The 21519-nt window shown below is 40.3% G+C and overlaps 1 protein-coding gene across 1 annotated transcript in view; it reads left to right on the top strand.

The window, feature by feature from the left end:
- The window catches only part of vamp4 (vesicle-associated membrane protein 4), a 99339-nt gene that overhangs the window by 68701 nt on the left and 9119 nt on the right, over positions 1 to 21519 (top strand). The window contains exons 5-6 of the mRNA XM_073063581.1: positions 10191 to 10291; positions 13954 to 14033. Of these exons, the coding sequence (XP_072919682.1) occupies positions 10191 to 10291; positions 13954 to 14033 (181 nt within the window). The remainder of the gene's footprint in view (positions 1 to 10190; positions 10292 to 13953; positions 14034 to 21519) is intronic.

Genomic DNA, 21519 nt, shown 5'->3' with positions numbered 1-21519 from the left:
TGATCATCATTTTCTAATCCAGCATTTGACAGAAATGCTGTTAGAGGATTCAGATTTATTTATTTATCACGTGTACATTAAAACATACAGTGAAATGTATTGTTTGCATTAACAACCTAAGGATGTGCTGGGCCCGCCTGCAACTGTCGCCACAAATTCAGGCACCAATGTAGCATGTCCACTATGTTTACAGAGCAATAAAAGCAACAGCAGCAAGACGAGCCCCATTCCTCTCTGCCAACACAGATGGTCTTCTAACCTCTGGGAGGGCCACCATCCCTCGTCCTCGCTGGTCTGTCGACCTGACATCTGACCACGGATGTCCTTCGTCACGCATCCACATCACTATCCTTCCCCACTCCACGTTCAAACTCTGTCCTGACCTCTAATTCCCCCACATCCTTGTCCTTTAAGCCCTAACCTGACCCGTAACTCCTCATTCTGTCCCCAAAACCATCTGTGTGAACCTAAAAAAAAAAAAGCAACTGTCTGAGCCATGACCTTGACGGAGACCAAAGTTCAGCACCATTTCGACCGGAAGGAGGATTGTGCATTTGAATGGAGCGTGATGAGTAAAGTTTTGAACTGCAGAAGGTGTTCTATAACTAGTCATGTGGGCTGAAAAATGGCAAGTAGAATCCATTCTGAAATGTTGTGAGGTTAAGCTTTTGGGGCTATGCAAAAGGACAAGTGTATAATAGAACATTTGAGACGTGAAGATATGGAGAACCTTTGGGTGTACATCTAAAGTTTGGACATGGGGGGGTTAATAAAGTAAAACGGTGCTTTTTAAAAAAATAATTGAGGTATTGAATGTGAGAGAATGGAGCTTCTGCAACCTAAATTAACAAAAGTACACCATATAATGTTGATCCTGGCACTGCAGGACAAATTTGAATACACTTAAGAAGATGCAGAAGCAATTGATGAAAATACTCCCTGAAAATTTTAGCAAAGAAGAGAGTGAATGGACTGGAGTTATGTTCTTTGGAGCAGAGCATTTACTTGAAGCATATAAAATTAAGGGGCAAAGTTGAAGTAAGAAGGAAAGTATAATTTTAATTGTTGATGGATCAAAACTTAGAAACATAAATTTCAAGTAGGTAAGAGGGGAGTTGGTAGGCATCTGGACCTCATTTCTAAATACTTGCCACATTTTAAAAAGTCCTTGGATGTGCACTTGATCAACCATAATTTGGAAATCCTTGGATCTATTGCTAGAAGATGGAAGTAGTTTGACTAGTATGGACATGATGGGCCAAATGACTCTCCTGTGTTATACAATGTGATCTTGGAGGCTCAAAACCAGAACATTAAAATTGAAGAAATGTACCTCCACAGATGTTGGACTATCACAAAGTTCTTAGAAATTTCAGTTTTATTTTTTTGTCATATTTTACCCCAATCCTGCAATCCACAGTTCTGTTACTTTCAAAATAGAATAGTTTTCTGGATACAAAGCTATTCCAATAGTTAAATACAAATGTAAGTGTTGGGTTTTTTTTTTCAGAAAATCATTCTTTGGGATTGATAATGTAAAACTATAATGGGGAAGGTGTAGTATGCTTGGAAGAAATTCATTGACTGGTCCTGCAGTTTCCTAAAAAAAAATTACATCAGTGGGGATTACTTCACGTTGCATCTTAGACTACCAGAGACAGTGTTGAGGCTGATTGTCATGGATGTTAGCAGCTTTATTTTTGTGTCATGCAGTTGTCGTGATCAAATTAGATGCAGCTAAATTTTTATCATCCTTTAAACAGTTCAATTTTTAAAATTGTGATTTTCATACTTCATGATTTAAGAACATTTACATTTTTCAGACCTCCTCTTCCATTCCATGCATAAACTTCTCAAGGACAGTGCAGCAATATTCAGTCTTTCATATTCTCTCAAGAGATTTGATCTATTGATCCTAAGCCAGCTCTTTGAGATTCCAGATTTTCTTTCTGTATCTTTGTTTTGCTCTGCCTGTGATTGATTTCCTTTTCTTCCTCTGCTTTGTTAAGGAAGTAAACCATTGGGTGTTTTATTGGAAGTTCCAGTTACCCTTTTATGACAATAGACAATAGACAATAGGGGCAGAAGTAGACCATTCGACCCTTCGAGCCTGCACCGCCATTTTGAGATCATGGCTGATCATCTACTATCAATACCGGGTTCCTGCCTTGTCCCCATATCCCTTGATTCCCCTATCCATAAGATACCTATCTAGCTCCTTCTTGAAAGCATCCAGAGAATTGGCCTCCACTACCTTCCGAGGCAGTGCATTCCAGACCCCCACAACTCTCTGGGAGAAGAAGTTTTTCCTTAACTCTGTCCTAAATGACCTACCCCTTATTCTCAAACCATGCCCTCTGGTACTGGACTCTCCCAGCATCTGGAACATATTTCCTGCCTCTATCTTGTCCAATCCCTTAATAATCTTATATGTTGCAATCAGATCCCCTCTCAATCTCCTTAATTCCAGCGTGTACAAGCCCAGTCTCTCTAACCTCTCTGCGTAAGACAGTCCAGACATCCCAGGAATTAACCTCGTGAATCTACGCTGCACTTCCTCTACAGCCAGGGTGTCCTTCCCTAACCCTGGAGACCAAAACTGTACACAATACTCCAGGTGTGGTCTCACCAGGGCTCTGTACAAATGCAAGAGGATTTCCTTGCTCTTGTACTCAATTCCCTTTGTAATAAAGGCCAACATTCCATTAGCCTTCTTCACTGCCTGCTGCACTTGCTCATTCACCTTCAGTGACTGATGAACAAGGACTCCTAGATCTCTTTGTATTTCTCCCTTACCTAACTCTACACCGTTCAGATAATAAACTGCCTTCCTGTTCTTACTCCCAAAGTGGAGAACCTCACACTTATTCACATTAAACATCATCTGCCAGGTATCTGCCCACTCACCCAGCCTATCCAAGTCACCCTGAATTCTGCTAACATCCTCATCACGTCACACTGCCACCCAGCTTAGTATCATCAGCAAATTTGCTGATGTTATTCTCAATGCCTTCATCTAAATCGTTGATGTAAATTGTAAACAGCTGTGGTCTCAATACCGAGCCCTGTGGCACCCCACTAGTCACCACCTGCCATTCCGAGAAACACCCATTCACCGCTACCCTTTGCTTTCTATCTGCCAACCAGTTTTCTATCCATGTCAATGTCTTCCCCCCGATGCCCTGAGCTTTGATTTTACCCACCAATCTCCTATGTGGGACCTTATCAAATGCCTTCTGAAAATCAAGGTACACTACATCCACTGGATCTCCCTTGTCTAACTTCCTGGTTACATCCTCGAAAAACTCCGACAGATTAGTCAAGCATGATTTACCCTTGGTAAATCCATGCTGGCTCAGTCCAATCCTATCACTGCTATCTAGATATGCCACTATTTCATCCTTAATAATGGACTCTAGCATTTTCCCCACCACCGATGTCAGGCTGACAGGTTGATAGTTCTCTGTTTTCTCCCTCCCTCCTTTCTTAAAAAGTGGGATAACATTAGCCATTCTCCAATCTTCAGGAACTGATCCTGAATCTAAGGAACATTGGAAAATGATTACCAATGCATCTGCAATTTCCAGGGCCACCTCCTTTAGTACCCTAGGATGCAGACCATCTGGACCTGGGGATTTGTCAGCCTTCAATCCCATCAGTCTTCTCATCACCGTTTCCTTCCTAATGTCAATCTGTTTCATTTCCTCTGTTACCCTATGTCCTTGGCCCATCCATACATCTGGGAGATTGCTTGTGTCTTCCTTAGTGAAAACAGATCTAAAGTACTCATTAAATTCTTCTGCCATTTCTCTGTTTCCCATAACAATTTCACCCAATTCATTCTTCAAGGGCCCAACATTGTTCTTAACTATCTTCTTTCTCTTCACATACCTAAAAAAGCTTTTGCTATCTTCCTTTATATTCCTGGCTAGCTTGCGTTCGTACCTCATTTTTTCTCCCCGTATTGCCTTCTTAGTTAAGTTCTGTAGTTCCTTAAAAACTTCCCAATCATCTGTCCTCCCACTCACCTTAGCTCTGTCATACTTCCTTTTTTTTAATACTATGCAATCTCTGACTTCCTTTGTCAACCACTGAGGCCCCTTTCTCCCCTTTGATTCCTTCCTTCTCTGGGGGAATGAACTGATTTTGCACCTTGTGCATTATTCCCAAGAATACCTGCCATTGCTGTTCCACTGTCTTTTCTGCTAGGCTATCCGTCCAGTCAACTTTGGCCAGCTCCTCCCTCATGGCTCCATAGTTTCCCCTGTTCAACTGCAACACTGACACCTCCGAGCTGCCCTTATCCTTCTCAAATCGCAGATAAAAACTTATCATATTATGATCACTGCCTCCTAATGGCTCCTTCACTGCAAGATCGTTTATCAAATCCTATTCATTACATAACCCTAAATCCAGAATGTCCCTGGTCGGCTCTCGTACAAGCTGTTCCAAGAATGCATCCCATAGGCACTCTACAAACTCCCTATCCTGTGGTCCAGCACCAACCTGATTCTCCCAGTTCATCTGCATGTTGAAATCCCCCATAACTACTGCGACATTACCTTTGCCACATGCCAATATTAACTCCCTATTCAACTTGCACCCAATATCCATGCTACTGTTTGGTGGCCTGTAGACAACACCCATTTGGGTCCTCTTGCCCTTACTGTTCCTCAGTTCTATCCACACAGACTCTACTTCTCCTGACCCTATGTCCCCCCTTGCAAAGGACTGAATCTCATTCCTCACCAACAGGGCCACCCCACCCCCTCTGCCCACATTTCTGTCCCTACCCTTTTGATATTGGTGCCATTGTCAATTCATATTGCCAGCTAATCATAGTAAAACTGTGCTCTGAAGGAAAATATTCAGTTCATATTATTTGCTGTAAAATGTGCTATCCAGCAATATCTTGTCCATTTTAAGTGTTCTATGAGCATGGATGATCAGTTAATTTAGTGTTTGACTTTTTTTCCCTTTTCTACTTTGTAACGATCCACTACAGTGACTGATTTCTTGGAAAGTTTTGTTGAATGTCCTCTTGTGACGAGATCCTAAGGTTTATTCATTATGGACTGTACCTTTAAAGAGAGAGATTGTGCTGCTGATTGAGAGAGCGTCGCACTGAGCCGATCATGAGTCACTATGGAAGGGCGGAGCTATATAATGGAGAGTTGGTGTTCAGCATGTTTGGGGAGATATACATATAAAAAAACACACACACACACACACCCCACCGTTTCTGGTAGACACACAGAGAAGACATACAGAGACACTGAAGAAATAGACACTGGATGAGCTTTGAGTGCCCACGAAAGGGTGGATTTTGAAGATCGATCGGGAGAGTCGATCAGTGGCTCTGGCAGCGTGGAAAAAGGGTGACCTGTGGAAAGCTATGGGTGTGTTTAACCCTTGCCTGGGTTGATAGCTTTACCGCGTGAAGACGGTACCCTTAGTGTGGTCACAGTCGGTGACCTTAGAAGGTTTTTGGAGGACAACGGGAAGATCGAGGACATCAGCTTACTTAGATAGCAAATCACCTCTCTCTCTGTCCTCAATTCTACTAAATTCAACAACACGAACTGAACTGACTTCATTTATATATCATCATAAGACTGTATCACTTACCACCTAAGCTTGAAGAAGTTTGGGTTTCATATTTACAGACTTACATGTGCATGAACTCTACTAACCTATTTGATTTATCTGGTTTTATATTGCTATATTACATAGTTACTAACAAAATAATGTTTGTTAATAGCAAAACCAGACTCCAGGTGTGTTCCATTTCTGCTGGTTCTTTTAACCCATTACGGGGTACAATACAAGATTGGGGGCTCATCCGGGATTTGAACCTGAGACCTCTCGCACCCCAAGCGAGAATCATACCCCTTGACCACTTTTGTTACGTGCCCCGTAAAGGTTGCTCTCCCCTTCCCCCTCCCCCTCCCATAATGAATAAACCTTAGGGTCTTGTCACACTCTGAAAATCCAAATGTTATGCATTATACTTGATAACTTTTTTGTCTCTCCCATAAAAATGTTTATTGGCTATATTCTGCTGTAGACTTTTATAACCGCTCATAAAAGTGCTACAGGTTATTCTGATATCACATTGTGGCAGTGAATAGTGAATGAGCTAACAATGATGTGACAGAATAATGATTTGTCACCATCTGAAAAGTGAGTTGTGTTCAGTGAAACAATGTGTATGGTAACTTGAATGTATATTGTATTGTAAATTACCAGTTGAGTTGTATTCGACTCTGTGGAATTGGATAGGCCCCTACTTGCTGGAAGTATACAATGCTGTGCTTCTGGTGGGCTGCATGTCAGAGTCCATGAGGAAAGGCATCATCACCCTCATCTACAAGCAGAAGGGGGAAAAGGAGGACATTAGGAATTGGAGGCTTTTCTCTCTCCTGAATGTGGACTATAAGATCCTGTCCAAGGCTATCGCCAACAGGGTCAGGTCTGCTCTAGAGCAGGTGATCCACTGGGACCGAACCTGTGCTGTACTGGGCAGGAAGATCTCAGAAAGCCTTGTGCTGCTGAGGGACACCACCGCCTACGTGCAGGACAGGGTTGTGGATGCCTGCCTGGTCAGCTTGGACCAGGAGAAAGCCTTTGACAGGATATCGCATATGTACGTGACGGACGTACTCTCCAAAATGGATTTTGGGGAGGGAATCCAGAATTGGATTAAACTGCTCTACACAGACATCTGTAGCGCAGTCCAGGTCAGTGGGTGGGAAACAGACAGCTTCCCCATCAGGTCTGGAGTCAGGCAGGGCTGCCCTCTCTCCCCTGTCTTGTTCATGTGCTGCATAGAGCCCTTTGCTGAAGCCATCAGGAGGGATGAGGGCATAAGAGGGGTGACACTGCCAGGCAATGGAGGGACCCAAATTAAAATCTCCCTGTACATGGACGACGTCACAGTCTTCTGCTCTGATCAGAGGTCGGTTCGCAGACTTATGTACATCTGCGAACAGTTCAAGCTGGCATTGAGAGCCAGGGTCAACCGCACGAAGAGCGAAGCCATGCTCTTCGGCAACTGGCCCAAACAATCCATTGTCCCCTTCACCATCAGGCCCGACCACGTGAAGGTGTTGGGGATCTGGTTCGGAGGGACCGAGGCGTGCAGGAAGAACTGGCAGGAGCGGACTGCCAAGGTGAAACAGAAACTGGGACTGTGGAGAGGGTGCTCCCTTTCGATAATGGGCAAGAATCTGGTCATCAGGTGTGAGGTTGTCTCAGATCTGTTGTACTTGGCACAGGTGTGGCCCATCCCCTGCTCCTGCAGCTTGAAAATCACCAGAGCTGTCTTCAGATTAGTCTGGGGATCGAGGATGGAGTGAGTCAGACGGGCTGTAATACACAAGTCCCTGGACAATGGGGGCAAGAACGTCCCCAATGTCGCCCTCACCCTGATGGCCAGCTTCATGTGCGGCTGCATCAGGTTGTGTGTGGATCCCAAATACGTGGGCACAAAGTATCACTATGTGCCGAGGGTCGACCTGTCGCTCTGGCTGCGAAGGATAGATCTGGCCCCACTCCCACGCAATGGCCCAGTCAGCTGGTCGTTGCCGCAATACTTGTCCTTTGTAGAAAAGTTCTTCCAGGTCAACACCTTTGACCTCAAGGCTATTGGACAGTGGTCAGCATGTAATGTCCTGCAGGCAATGCAGGAGAAGGACAAGATGGACTCAGTGGGGTGGTTCCGTGAGCAGACTGTCCAGTACATCTGGCAAATTGCCTCATCGCCAGACCTCACAAACAGGCACCAAGACCTCGCCTGGCTGGCGGTGAGAGGGGCCCTCCCAATCCCATCCTTCCAGTAGGCCCGGAACGTCGTCTCCACACCCTGCTGCCCACGGGAGGACTGCAATGAGGCGGAGTCAGTGACTCACCTCTTTGCACACTGTGGGTTCGCGAAAAAGGTGTGGAGGAGGATGCAAGGGATGGTGTCAAGATTCATGCCCAGCAGCTGCGTAACTGAGGACTCCCTGATTTACAGGCTGTTCCCGGAGATGCACGCGGAGACAAACATCCAATGCTACTAGCAGATCATCAGTGAAGGATGCTCTTTGGTCAGCCCAAAACCTGGTGGTCTACCAGCACGTGGAGATGTCCGTGGCTGAGTGCTGCTGGCTGGCACATTCTCGCCTGCAGGAATACGTGCTGAGGGATGCACTCAAGCTTGGTGCAACCACCACGAAGGCCCGTTGGGGAAGGACCACAGTTTAAGGTTCATCACCCACGGGAGTGGGAGGGGTCGGGTGGGGAAGAGAATACCTCTCATCAGCGGTGTGGATAGATGAGTCAACATGGTGCCCCAGAAGTGGCTGGAAATGTATAGACCGTAAAGGAACTTAAGTAAAGGAATGAGAGTCAACACCTGAATGTTTATTGTTAATAATTTTTTTTTACTGTAAATAAGTCTTTAATACTTGCCTAAAGTTGAGAGTCAATGAATGGTTTATTGTAAACATCTTTAATTTGAATAGGAACAGAGCCAACGCATAATTTATTGTAAATAATTTTATTTATTGTATAATGATTCAGATTTAATGAATGTTTTTTTCTATGTAAATAACTTTATTTTGTAATATTCCTGAATAAAGTATTTTTGGAAAAAAAATATTGTATTGTAAATTTAAACAAAAATTTTTGACATGCTGATAGTTGATATACCTCCATGGGGACAGCTGAGATTTATTCTCAAATACCTTTTCATTTGCTTTTGCCATGACTCGTAGTGATAAAGGGCATAGTCTTAGACATAGAGGAGTACAGCACAGAATCAAGCCCTTTGGCCCATCTAGTCCATGCTGAAACCATTTAAACTGCCTACTCTCAATGACCTGCATCGGGACCATAGCCCTCTGTATCCCTACTATCCATATATCTATCCAAACTTCTCTGAAACGTTGAAATCAAGCTCATGTGGACCACTTGTGCTGGTAGCTCATTCTACACTCTCATGGCCCTCTGAGTGAAGATGTTTCTCCTTGTGTACTCATTAAACTGCTCACCTTTCACCCTTAAGCGATAACCTCTGGTTGTAGTCCCACACAACCTCAGTGGAAAAAGCCTGCTTGCATTTATCCTATCCATCCCCCTCATAATATTGTACAGCTCTATCAGATCTCTGCACTCTTTCAACCTTGTTTACATCGTTCCTGTAGGTAGACGACCAAAACTACACACAATACTCTAAATTAGGCTTCACCAACTTCAATAACACATCCCATCTTCTGTACTAATTACATTGATTTTTGAAGGCCAGTATGCCAAAAGCTTTCTCTATGACCCTATCTACCTGTGATGCCACTTTCAGTGAATGATGTACCTGTATTTCTAGATCCTCTTGTTATACCACACTCCTCAGTGCCCTACCATTCACTGTATGAGACATACCCTAGTTGGTCCTACTGAAGTGCAAAACCTTGTCTGTATTAAATTCCATCTGCCTGTTTGTTTTTTATTTAGCCCATTTTTCCAGCTGATGCAGATCGCTCTGCAAGCCATGATAGCTCCTTACTGTCCACTACATGCCCAATTTTGGTGTCATCCGCAAATTTGCTGATTCAGTTAACTACATTATCATCCAGATCAGTGATATTGATCATAAGCAGCAGAAGACCCAGCACCAATCCCTGTGGCACACCACTAGTCACAGGCCTCCAGTCAGAGAGGCACCTTCTACTACTACTCTCTGACTCTCCCACAAAGCCAATGCCTAATCCAATCCACTACCTCATCCTGAATGCCAAGCGACTGAACCTTCTTGAATAGCCCCCATGCGGGACCTTGTCATGTGTCTTACTAAAGTCCATGTAGACAACATCCACCTGACTTGCCTTCATCAGCTTTCCTTGTAATTTCCTTGAAAAACTCTGATTAGACACGACCTACCATGCACAAAGCTATGCTGACTATCCTTAATCAGTCCATGTCTATCCAAATACTTGTATATCTGATCCTTTAGAATACTTTACAATTAACTTTCCCACAACTGATGTCAGACTCACCGGCCTATAATCTCCTGCTTTCTGTTTAGAGCCATTTTTAAATAGCAGAACAACATTGACTATCCTCCAATCATCTGGTAATTTCCACATATCTATGACAGGTGTTCTGTATTAGAGAGTTGTAAAACAATGTTAATTTTTTTTCTTCTTTGTTAGTGTTCAGAATCAAGTTGACGAGGTTATTGATGTGATGCAGGAGAATATCACCCGAGTGATTGAACGAGGAGAGCGGCTTGATGAACTACAAGATAAATCCGGTAAGAACTGTCTTTCATGGTTTATTTACACTTTTAATACTTTAAATCAATTGCTTTGTATCTTGAATGCATGCAATTAACCCTGTCAACTCTAGTAAGCAGGCACCATTAAATTTTACCAATTGGACCTAATAGCTGCTTTCTGATCACAGGTGCATGTGCAGTGTGGAACTGCCTGACCAAAAATAACAAGCCCCTATAATGCTTTGTAGTAATGCTCTGATGAGCCAATAAAAGCCCAAGTCTTACCAGCAGTCAGATTCATGAGCAGTTTAAAAGAAAAACAAAAATATTTTTTAAAATCAATTGTTAACTCAAATTAAGGATGGCACTTAAAACACAAGATAGCTCAGGGTAAAAAGGTGGGGGTGGGGGAAGGAGGACAGACTGGAAGGTGATAGGTGAAAGCCCCAGGTTGGTGAAGGAGGGGAGATGAAGTAAGAAGCTGGGAAGTTATAGGTGGAAAAGTTAAAGGGCTGGAGAAGGATGAATCTGATAGGAGAGGAGAGTGGACTATGAGAGAAAGAAAGAGAAGCAGTTGTAAATCTATTAGTTGAATGCTTGAATAATGTTCTGGACAATTGGATATTGATTTTCAAAATTGATGATGTGGGGGACCCAAGTAATCAGATGTAATTTCATATTTTGAGACTAAAGGAGGAGTAGGAAATGTGTATTTCATTTACTAGAGGAAAGAAAACTTACAAACTCTATAGGTTTTGAAAGCACTTTATTACTTCACTATATTTTAAAGAAAACATTGTGTATTCACATCAGAAAATGTTGATTTGTACTGTCCAGGAAAGGAAATCAATTGAAGTTGGAAAGCCAATGGATTCCCTAGGTGCTATTTTCCAAAACTGAACTGCATGGGATAATTACTACTTGTCTTCAGAACAGTCAAAAAGTGCTTACTTTCTCATTTTTGTTGGACACAACACTTGTTGATCACTGAATTAGGTTCCTTTGGATCAATCAACCCATTAAAACATACTGAGTCCTACTACAGGTATTTTAAATCTGATCTAGAGAAGTTTACTTTTTTAATGTACTTTCTTCTATATGCATTTAGAACTTCAAAGGAACTTCCATTATTTAAACAAATCCTTATCAAAATTTATCTTAGAATAATTTTGGCATTAGGAAGGCTGCCAAGAAAAATGTCATCAGGTCAGTCACAGGGGCTTCTGAGGGAGCCTCCAGATGGCTAAGGATCAAGAGGTGTGACCTGTGGACCAGTGCTGCTGGGACACAAGTCAGGGCCTGATCAAACCTGTTTGGGTTACCTGGACAGGGGTGTCTGATGTTGAAGGACCTGAAACACCTAATGACCTGGCGCCCTTATTTACAAAAAATAGGATTAAATATATAGGTGCTCCGAAGATAAAATTATTGGTTATCTGGGGAAAGAAATAAATATACATATTAAAGCTATTATGAACTCCATGGAGCATGTGGGGATCTTCTGATATCTTTCTCTTTCTTTCTTTCTTTCTTTCTTTCCTTTCCTTCTTCTTTCTTTCTTTCCTTCTTCCTTTCCTTCTTTCTTTCCTTTCTTTCCTTCTTTCTTTCCTTCTTTCTTTCCTTCTTTCTTTCCTTCTTTCTTTCCTTCTTTCCTTCCTTCTTTCCTTCCTTCTTTCCTTCCTTCTTTCCTTCTTTCCTTCCTTCTTTCCTTCTTTCCTTCCTTCTTTCTTTCCTTCTTTCTTTCCTTCTTTCTTTCCTTCTTTCCTTCTTTCCTTCCTTCTTTCCTTCCTTCTTTCCTTCTTTCCTTCCTTCTTTCCTTCTTTCCTTCTTTCTTTCCTTCTTTCCTTCCTTCTTTCTTTCCTTCTTTCTTTCCTTCTTTCTTTCCTTCTTTCCTTCCTTCTTTCTTTCCTTTCTTTCCTTCTTTCCTTCTTTCTTTCCTTCTTTCCTTCTTTCCTTCTTTCTTTCCTTCTTTCCTTCCTTTTTTATTTCTGTAACCTATCTGAAAATTCAATTAAAATTTTTTTTTTTAAAAAACCTAATGACCCCAGGTTACATCACTGACGATGCGGCCCAGCACATCCAAGGATGTATCTCAACATCATAAAGATGTTCTGGCAGCCACTCAAAAGTAACAAGTAACTTGGGTAGATCGCAAAGCCAGTAGTAGTTTACTGTAGTTACTCTTGTAGCCCCCTCTGCATTTCAGAAATTTGACCATAGTAATATGTAACCTGTACTGCTCAAGTGTCCAACATTTTCTATGTTACACAAGGTTTCTGTGCGTCTATACAAATGATCTATGCCTTGGAGGGCGTTGATTCAAGTCAGTTCTCAAATGCTCCACCTTGTTCCTCAGCTTGCCACCAGGACTGTTGAAAAGAAATCTGTATAGGCAACAATAATGAAGAAATTTGTACCTCACACTATTGCACCCTTCCTGCTGAGAAAGTGTCTAACAATTTTTTTTTAGCAAGAATTTGTAGCAGTGTGCTTCACGCAGCGCTGAAGTAACGACACAGAGTCGGTAAACTGCAGTTAAAAAAAGATTTTATTCGAACTTGCGAGTGCGCTAGGAAGTGGGTCGCCACAAATTCACCATAACTAGCTATTAATCTTGTATTCGTTCAAAACTGTCTGTGTTCTGGTCCACTTCATCAAGACTGATACCGATACTCTCCACTCCAGATTACTGCCCCTGAACTTCTGTTACAGCTACTATAGATATTTTTTGTTTGCAAAACATTTTGGAATATGCTGAAACATTCACTCTTTCAGCACAGATATTTCAATACAGCTGACATTTATGAATGGCTATTTTGAGAAGGCAGAGTAGGAACTACAAACCATGTTCTGGTCTCTGAAGTCATTGTAGTAGCTTTGCAACCCACTGTGATTGACACTAGCACTATAGACTGTAGCAGAGAGCCTTGGCTTTCTGGGTCTTTAAGGTTCTTTGGCAAGCAGCTGAGCTGCATTTTGTGAGGGACTTAGGTTGGCATGGAGGCCTTCGGCTTTTTAATATTTTTAACCTTTGTAAATATGAAAGGTCAGAGATGGTCGGCTTCAGATCCAGATCAGTGGTGTGTTGAGAGACTATTGGTCAGCAATAGAGAAAGATGTATCATAAATGCTACCAGAGATAAAATTAATATTAATAAGTATCCTGCTTGGTTAAAAAAAATTTTTGAAAGGTCAGTGAGCAATGTAAATTTGCCTTTGGCTTACTTTTGTAACTCCAAAAATCCCATGTGGATTCTTGGTGTGCGTAAATGCAGGTGATGCCTCTGGGGATATCGAAGGGGTTGGATAAATCAGCACATAGATGGGGCGGGATCCTACTTGTCCTAGTTGCTGCAGCTGTTTCTCTAGATAGATTTAATTCCAGTGGATTTTTGTAATCTTTTTGTGTTGGGTAATGTTGTATTTTAAATAATATTTTGAAGCAAAAACATAATTTGAATTATTTAGAAAAAGAAAGTTCACCAGTAACTGCAGATTGTTATCTGACATCGATGAAACTCGAATAAAGTTTCCTTTCTTTTCAGAATTACTTTGTTGGAGCAGAATAATAATAGGGAACTCATAAATTTACTCTTAAAATCTGAATTATTGATCTGAATTATCCTGACTGCAGACATTTACAATTCCATTTGTATCCAGGCTTTCTGTCTTAGACATGTTAATTTTGTTTTTCGTAGAAAGTTTATCTGATAATGCCACAGTTTTCAGCAACAGAGCAAAGCAGTTGAGACGTCAGATGTGGTGGAGAGAGTGTAAGGTAAGTAGTATGGTAAATGTTGTGTATTTTTTTTCAGTTGCCTTGGAGAGATAATTGCTAAATAATGATGTCAAGAAAACCAGGATAGCAATTCCTGGGGCATAGAGCTTAAACGGAAGTGAGACCTGTCTCTTCATGTGATTAATACATTCCATTGACCTGAGGGTTCTGTTAGTTATCAATTCTGTTTAGTTTGTTTTTTCAAAGTTCTCTGCTTTGCAAATTCCCCTGAAAACTGTAAAGAATATATGGCACATATTAACAATATGAAAATTGATTATAATTATGAATGTTTACCATTCTGTAGACTACCCATAGTTCATAATGAATTATGAACAAATTGACTTTGTATCACTTAGTAATAAGATTGATTTTAATATCATATTTATAAATGTCTTTCCAGTAAAATGTGTTCCTTTGCATAGAAATACTGTTGAAGTAGTTAAAAATATTAAAGCATTCCTGTGAAAATAAATGTTTATTTTAATTTGGACACTAAAAGGGAATAAGTGTTTTAAATAATGAACAAATACATTAAATAATGGTTACAAGATTCATTCAGTTTACTATCTGTGTTACTACTTTTGAACTTAAACTAACAAGGTGAGCATAACCATTTTCGGGAAAACTAATAAATAGTCCATGACTTAAAAATTGGTCTCCGTGATTTGTACTTTCATTGACCCATTTATAAATAATCTTTAATTGTAGGTTCTGTATCATAATGGACAATATGCAGCTGGTGCAGTATATGTAAAACAAATTTGGATGCTTCAAAAGATTTGGAATTCTTTTCTGAGCAGAATAGCTAAGGGCTATATACTGGTTTGCAGACACTGTAATTGTGAGCTCTGTTGCCTGTAAAGAATTTACAGGTTTTGACATTTTTAATGTCACACAATTGATAATTTTTCTAGAATGTTTTCTTTTTAAAAGTAACAGTTAAGTCTGAAGACAGAATTATGTGCTTTTTTTGAAAACATCTGTGTTGTACTTTTTAATATGATCACAAGTAGAAAATGTGGGAGACATTGTGCTCAGCAAGGTCTTTTGGTTCATCAGTGAGATAAGGTAATCTACTTTTACATTTGTCTAGGGATGAATTTTGGTCTAGACAATAGGTGACTTCTTTGCTCGTCTCCACAAGGCCATTCTTAAATCTTTAGGTTTTGACCAATAGTGCAACTGTTAATTCACTAATTTGTTGGTGTTGATCTGCTTTTTAAAAACTATTAATGCAGTCAAATAGTTCACTGTATATTTCAGTGTACATGTGATAAATTTGAATCTTAATGAATAGTGTAGAATATGTGTTTGGAATAGCAGATCAATTGCGATAGTTGCTTTAGTTAGTGAGAAAGGTGGGCAATTCTGTAGCCATGGATGGGAGTCCACAATGGTATGTTACTTTTCTAGTACCACAGTTAACGACATTGTTAAATGGCTGCAGAACATCCTGAAATTATGGTCCATGTTGTTACCAATGAGATAGGTAGATAAAGGGATGCGATCCTACCAATAGATTCAAGGAGCTAGAAATGAAATTAAAAAGCAGTACTTAAAAGATATTCATGGTAGGATTATTTCAATAGTGTGTGATGTCAACTACAGGAATAGAAATGTAGAGCAATTGACTGTGGCTGGAGATGATGCACAAGAGCTTTACAATTCTGAGGCTTTGGGACTGTTGTGGAACATGTGAGACCTGTACAAATCGAATAGATTTTTATCTTCAGGAACAGGACCAATATCCTTAAAAGGGTTTCTTGGTGGGAAGATTTAAAGCAGCTTGCAGATGAACAGGAGTTCAGGAAGGAACAAACAAAAAACAGCAACCAAAATAGGCTTCATACACAAAAGCAAGTGGTAAATGGGGTCAAAGTACAGGAAAAAATGTTAAAATCTTGAATTAAAAATGCTGTATTGAGGCAGCACAGCTAGCAGAGCTGCTCCCTCACAGTTTCACCTGCCTGGTTCAGTGCTTACCTGCAGTGCTGTCTGTATGGAGTTTGCATGTTATCCCTTTGACTATATGGTATTCCATATAGCAGGAATTATGATCATTTGGAGAGGCATAATATGATTAGGAATAGTCAGCATGGCTTTGTCAAAGGCAGGTTGTGCCTTGTGAGCCTGATTGAAATTTTTGAGGATGTGACTAAACACATTGATGAAAGTAGAGCTGTAGATGTAGTGTATATGGATTTCAGCAAGGCATTTGATAAGGTATCCCATGCAAAGCTTATTAAAAAGTAAGGAGGCATGGGATCCAAGGGGACATTGCTTTGTGGATCCAGAACTGGCTTACCCACAAAAGGCAAAGAGTGATTGTAGATGGGTCATATTCTGCATGGAGGTCAGTGACCAGTGGTGTGACTGAGGAATCTGTTCTGGGACCCCTACTGTTTGTGATGTTTATAAATGACCTGGATGAGGAAGTGGAGTGATGGGTTAGTAAATTTGCTGATGACACAAAGGTTGGAGGTGTTGTGGATAGTGTGAAGGGCTGTCAGAGGTTACAGCGGGACATTGACAGGATGCAAAACTGGGCTGAGAAGTGGCTGATGGAGTTCAACTGAGATAAGTGTGAGGTGGTTCATTTTGGTAGGTCAAATATGATGGCAGAATATAGCATTAATGGAAAGACTCTTGGCAGTGTGTAGGATCAGAGGGATCTTGGGGTCTGAGTCCATAGGACACTCAAAGCTGCTACACAGGTTGACTCTGTGATTGAAAAGGCATATGGTGCATTGGCCTTCATCAACCGTGGGATTGAGTATAAGATCCAAGAGGTAATGTTTCAGCTATATAGGACCCTGGTCAGACCCCACTTGGAGTACTGTGCTCATTTCTGGTCACCTCACTACAGGAAGGATGTGGAAACCGTAGAAAGGGTGCAGAGGAGATTATTGTTGCCTGGATTGGGGAGCAATCTGATAGGTTGTGTGAACGCGACTATTTCTCCTTGGAGCGACGGAGGATGAGAGGTGTAGAAGATGATGGGAAGCATTGATCGTGTGGATAGTCAGAGGCTTTTTCCCAGGGCTGAAGTGGCTAACATGAGAGGGCATAATTTTAAGGTGCTTGGAAGTAGGTACAGAGGTTTTAAATTTAAAAGATTGTCCAGTAAATTTTTATCAGGGCCTATAGGAAAAGTAGTTAATTGGAAACGTAAGAAATCTCTAATTTGAAGGTATCTGTAAAAATGTGTTTTTGGGAGTGCAATTTCAGTTGACAATTGGTCAAATGAAGCAAGAGATCCTGAGATAAACAGGTCCCAAAAACACTTAATACCTAGTTCATCCCAATCCTTAAAGACTTTGTCAGTCATGGAAGGGATAAAAAAAAAATTAAGGAGAATGGGAGATGATAATGAAAAATTTGCTAAACCAAAAAATTTCCTAAATTGAGACCAAATCCTTAAAGTTTGCTTAACAATTATGTTATCTGTTATTTTATTTGCTGAAAAAGAAGAATATGATCCAAGAAGAGAGACAATAGAGGAATTTTTTACAGAATTAACTTCTAAGGAGACCCATGATGGGCAATCTTTACGATAAATATAATAAGACCAGAAAGTAATATTCCTTATATTGGCAGCCCAATAGTAAAACCTAAAATTGGGTAGGGCTAATCCACCCATCTCTTTATTTCTTTGTAGGTAAACTTTACTTAAACGAGCTTGCTTCTATTACCTATTATTATTCTATGGTTCTATTACCGGTATCTATAACTTGTTGATTGAATCTAGACAAGACCTTTTAGATAAAATAAAAAAAGCTTGGGAGGATGACCTAAATTGTCAGATTTCTGATGATAGATGGAATAAAATTCTTAAACGGGTTAATAAATTATCTTTCTGTGCTCGTCATTCTCTTCTACAATTTAAAGTGGTTCATAGAGCTTACATTTCTAAACAGAAGCTGTCCAGTTTTTATCCGAATGTTTCTCCACTTTGTAATAAATGCAACTCTGCTGATGCCTCTTTAATTTATATGTTTTGGTTTTGCCCTAAAATTGAAAAGTTTTGGCGTGAAGTATTCCATACCTTCTCACAACTTTTTAGGGTCCAATTTGACCCAAATCCCCTTACTGCCTTGTTTGGTATTATTCCAGATGAAGATATAACTTTAAATACTTCTAACCTACAGGTTTTAGTTTTTACCTCTCTTTTAGCAAGGAGAGCAATCTTGCTTAAATGGAAGGAGTCTACCCCTCCTACACATCTTCAATGGCTACGTGATATTATGTCTTATTTAAATTTAGAAAACCCCAATTACTCTCTCTCTGAACTTTCCTGGTCTCCCTCAGAGGAATAAACACTGGCGGTTTGATTCAACTTTATTATCGGATGATGATTTTTAAAAATTTATTAAGGATCAGATAACCTTTTATTTTAACACTAATACATCACCTGAAGTGCCATCCCAGATTGTCTGGGATGCCATGAAAGCATATCTGAGGGGTCAAATAATTTCTTACACAGCAAATCTCAACAGAAGATCCTGTGCAGATCGATTAGACCTCACTAACCAGATTAAAGAATTGGATCAACTATATGCTCAAACTAAGAACCCTGAACTATACAAGAAGCGCATTGAACTCCAAACTAAATTTAATCTTCTGTCTACTCAACCTGTCGAACGCCAACTTCTCGAAAGTAAGAGTCGCTTTTACATTCATGGGGATAAGTCTGGTAAATTTCTAGCCAATCAGCTGAGGCGTTCCAAAGCCAAACAACATATTACAAAGATCTGGAAGGAGAACGGAGACTTTACATCGGATCATTTAGAAATTAATGACGCATTTAAAAATTTTTATTCTTGGCTTTATTCCTCTGAATCTTTGAATGACAGTAACTCTGTTGATCAATTTTTACAGAATCTGAATATTCCTTCACTTTCATCTGATTTTAAAGCCAAACTTAATGCGCCTATATCATCAGAAGAGATATCTTTTGCAATTTCTGCACTGTCCTCAGGGAAATCTCCTGGACCTGATGGGTTCCCTGTGGAATTTTATAAATCATTCTCTTCACTTCTTTCTCCTCAGTTACTTTCAGTATTATCTGACTCGTTTAATTACGGCAAATTGCCACCCTCTTTCAATGAGGCATCTATTATTCTTCTATTAAAAAAGGGCAAAGACCCAACAGAGTGTTCCTCGTATAGGCCGATTCCTTTGCTCAATGTTGATGTAAAGATCTTAGCTAAAGTTTTGGCTCATAGATTAGAAACCGTTATTCCCTCCATTATCTCTGATGACCAATCAGGTTTTATTAAAAACCGTCTCCCTTTTTTTAACATTCGGCGTTTATTTAATATCTTATACTCAGCTCCAACTGGGATTCCTGAATGTGTTATTTCCATCGATGCGGAGAAAGCATTTGATCGTATAGAGTGGAACTACCTTTTTGCAGTCTTAGAAAAATTTGACCTCGGCCAAAGTTTCATCTCTTGGATCCAATTGCTGTACCTGTGTCCTGCTGCTTCTGTTTTAACTAATTTTCAGAAATCCCAAGTATTTAATCTCAAACGTGGCACCCGTCAGGGATGCCCCTTAAGTCCCTTTCTCTTTGATTTGGCTATAGAACCTTTGGCGATAGCATTTCGAAATTGTCCTGAATTGACCGGGATTTGGAGAGGGGGTGTTGAGCATAAAGTTTCTCTTTATGCTGATGACTTATTACTCTTTCTCTCAAATCCGTCTACATCCTTACCTCTAATGTTTTCACTTCTTGACCAGTTTAGCCAGATCTCTGGCTATAAACTTAATTTACATAAGAGTGAACTTTTCCCAATTAATAAAGAAGCACAAGAACTAACATTTCGTGATCTCCCTTTTAAAGTAGTCCATAATCAATTTACTTATCTTGGAATTACAGTCACAAGGAAGTTTAAAGATCTGTTTCGTGAAAACTTTGCCAATCTTTCATATACTATAAAACAGAGTCTGGTACAATGGTCACCTCTATCTATGTCTTTGGTAGGTCGTATTAATGTTGTTAAAATGTATGTTCTCCCCAAATTTTTATATTTATTTCAATCTATCCCAATTTTTATTCCTAAATCTTTTTTTGATTCCTTAGACTCTATTGTTTTGTCATATCTGTGGAAGAATAAGCGCTCTAGAATTAATAAAATCCATCTCCAAAAATCTAAAAAAGAGGGTGGCATGGCTTTACCTAACTTTCGTTTATATTATTGGGCAGCTAATATACGTTGTGCTACCTTCTGGTCTTTCTTCCACGGCCAACCCGAGTGCCCTAATTGGGTGGCAATGGAGTTGAGCTCCACTAAAGAATTATCTATCTCTGCACTTCTTGGCTCTGCACTCCCTAGTAGTCTGTCCGGATTAATAGCTAATCCTCTTGTTAGACACACTTTGCGTATATGGGCTCAGTTTAGGAAATGCTATGGTTTCCATGGTTTTTCCGTTTCCAGCCCTGTCACACATAATCACTTTTTTTTTTTACCTACTACATACGATTCAGCATTCCATGTTTGGTATAAGAGGGGCATTAGACATTTTGAAGATCTTTTCATTGATAATCGCTTCGCTTCTTTTCAGCAGCTCTCTGTTAAGTTCAATCTGCCCAATGCTCATTTTTTTAGATATCTCCAAATTAGACACTTTATTGCTCCTTTAATTCCTAACTTTCCTGAAATGCCTGCGAAAAATGCTATGGACTTATTTCTTTCCATTAATCCACTAGGTAAAGGTTTAATATCAATTATTCGAGATAAATTAGCAGCCTTACGATGGGCCCCTGTGGATAAAATTAAAATGGCCTGGGAGCAGGATTTAAATACCTCCTTATCTGATGAGAACTGGGACTCGATTCTCAAATCGGTTAACTCAACCTCTCTTTGTGCTCGCCATTGCCTTTTACAGTTTAAGATTGTTCATAGAGCCCATATGTCTAAATCTAAACTATCTCGATTCTACCCTAACATTAGTCCGCTCTGTGATAAATGCAAGAGGGGCGTGGCCTCTCTCATCCATATGTACTGGTTCTGTCCTAGCTTGGAGAAATTTTGGAAAGATGTCTTCACTACGTTATCGTGTATTCTGAATCAGCACCTAGAACCAAACCCCTTAATTGCTTTGTTCGGTTTCTGAGTCCGACCAAATGCTGAATATTATCCTTTGCCTCTCTCCTGGCTAGAGGCTTGATCCTCCTTAGATGGAGAGATGTTGCCCCGCCCACTCATGCGCAATGGCTTAATGACATTATGGCCTGCTTGGACCTCGAAAAAATTCATTATTCAGTTCTTAATTCGGATCTAAAGTTCCATAAGGTCTGGGGACCTTTTATCGAGTACTTTCATAACCTTCCTCTTGACTAGGGTTTTTTTTTCTTTTCGGTCCCTTGGTTTCAGCTCCCTTTTTTTTCTGGTAGTAGGCATTATTATCCTCTGTTGCTAAGTGTATTCACAGTCTGGGAGTTTGATTGTCCTGATTTATACTCTCTATATTGTGTTGT

Source organism: Hemitrygon akajei, chromosome 12, assembly GCF_048418815.1.
Source record: "Hemitrygon akajei chromosome 12, sHemAka1.3, whole genome shotgun sequence".
NCBI lineage: Eukaryota > Metazoa > Chordata > Chondrichthyes > Myliobatiformes > Dasyatidae > Hemitrygon > Hemitrygon akajei.
This window is presented reverse-complemented; position numbering and strand designations above follow the sequence as displayed.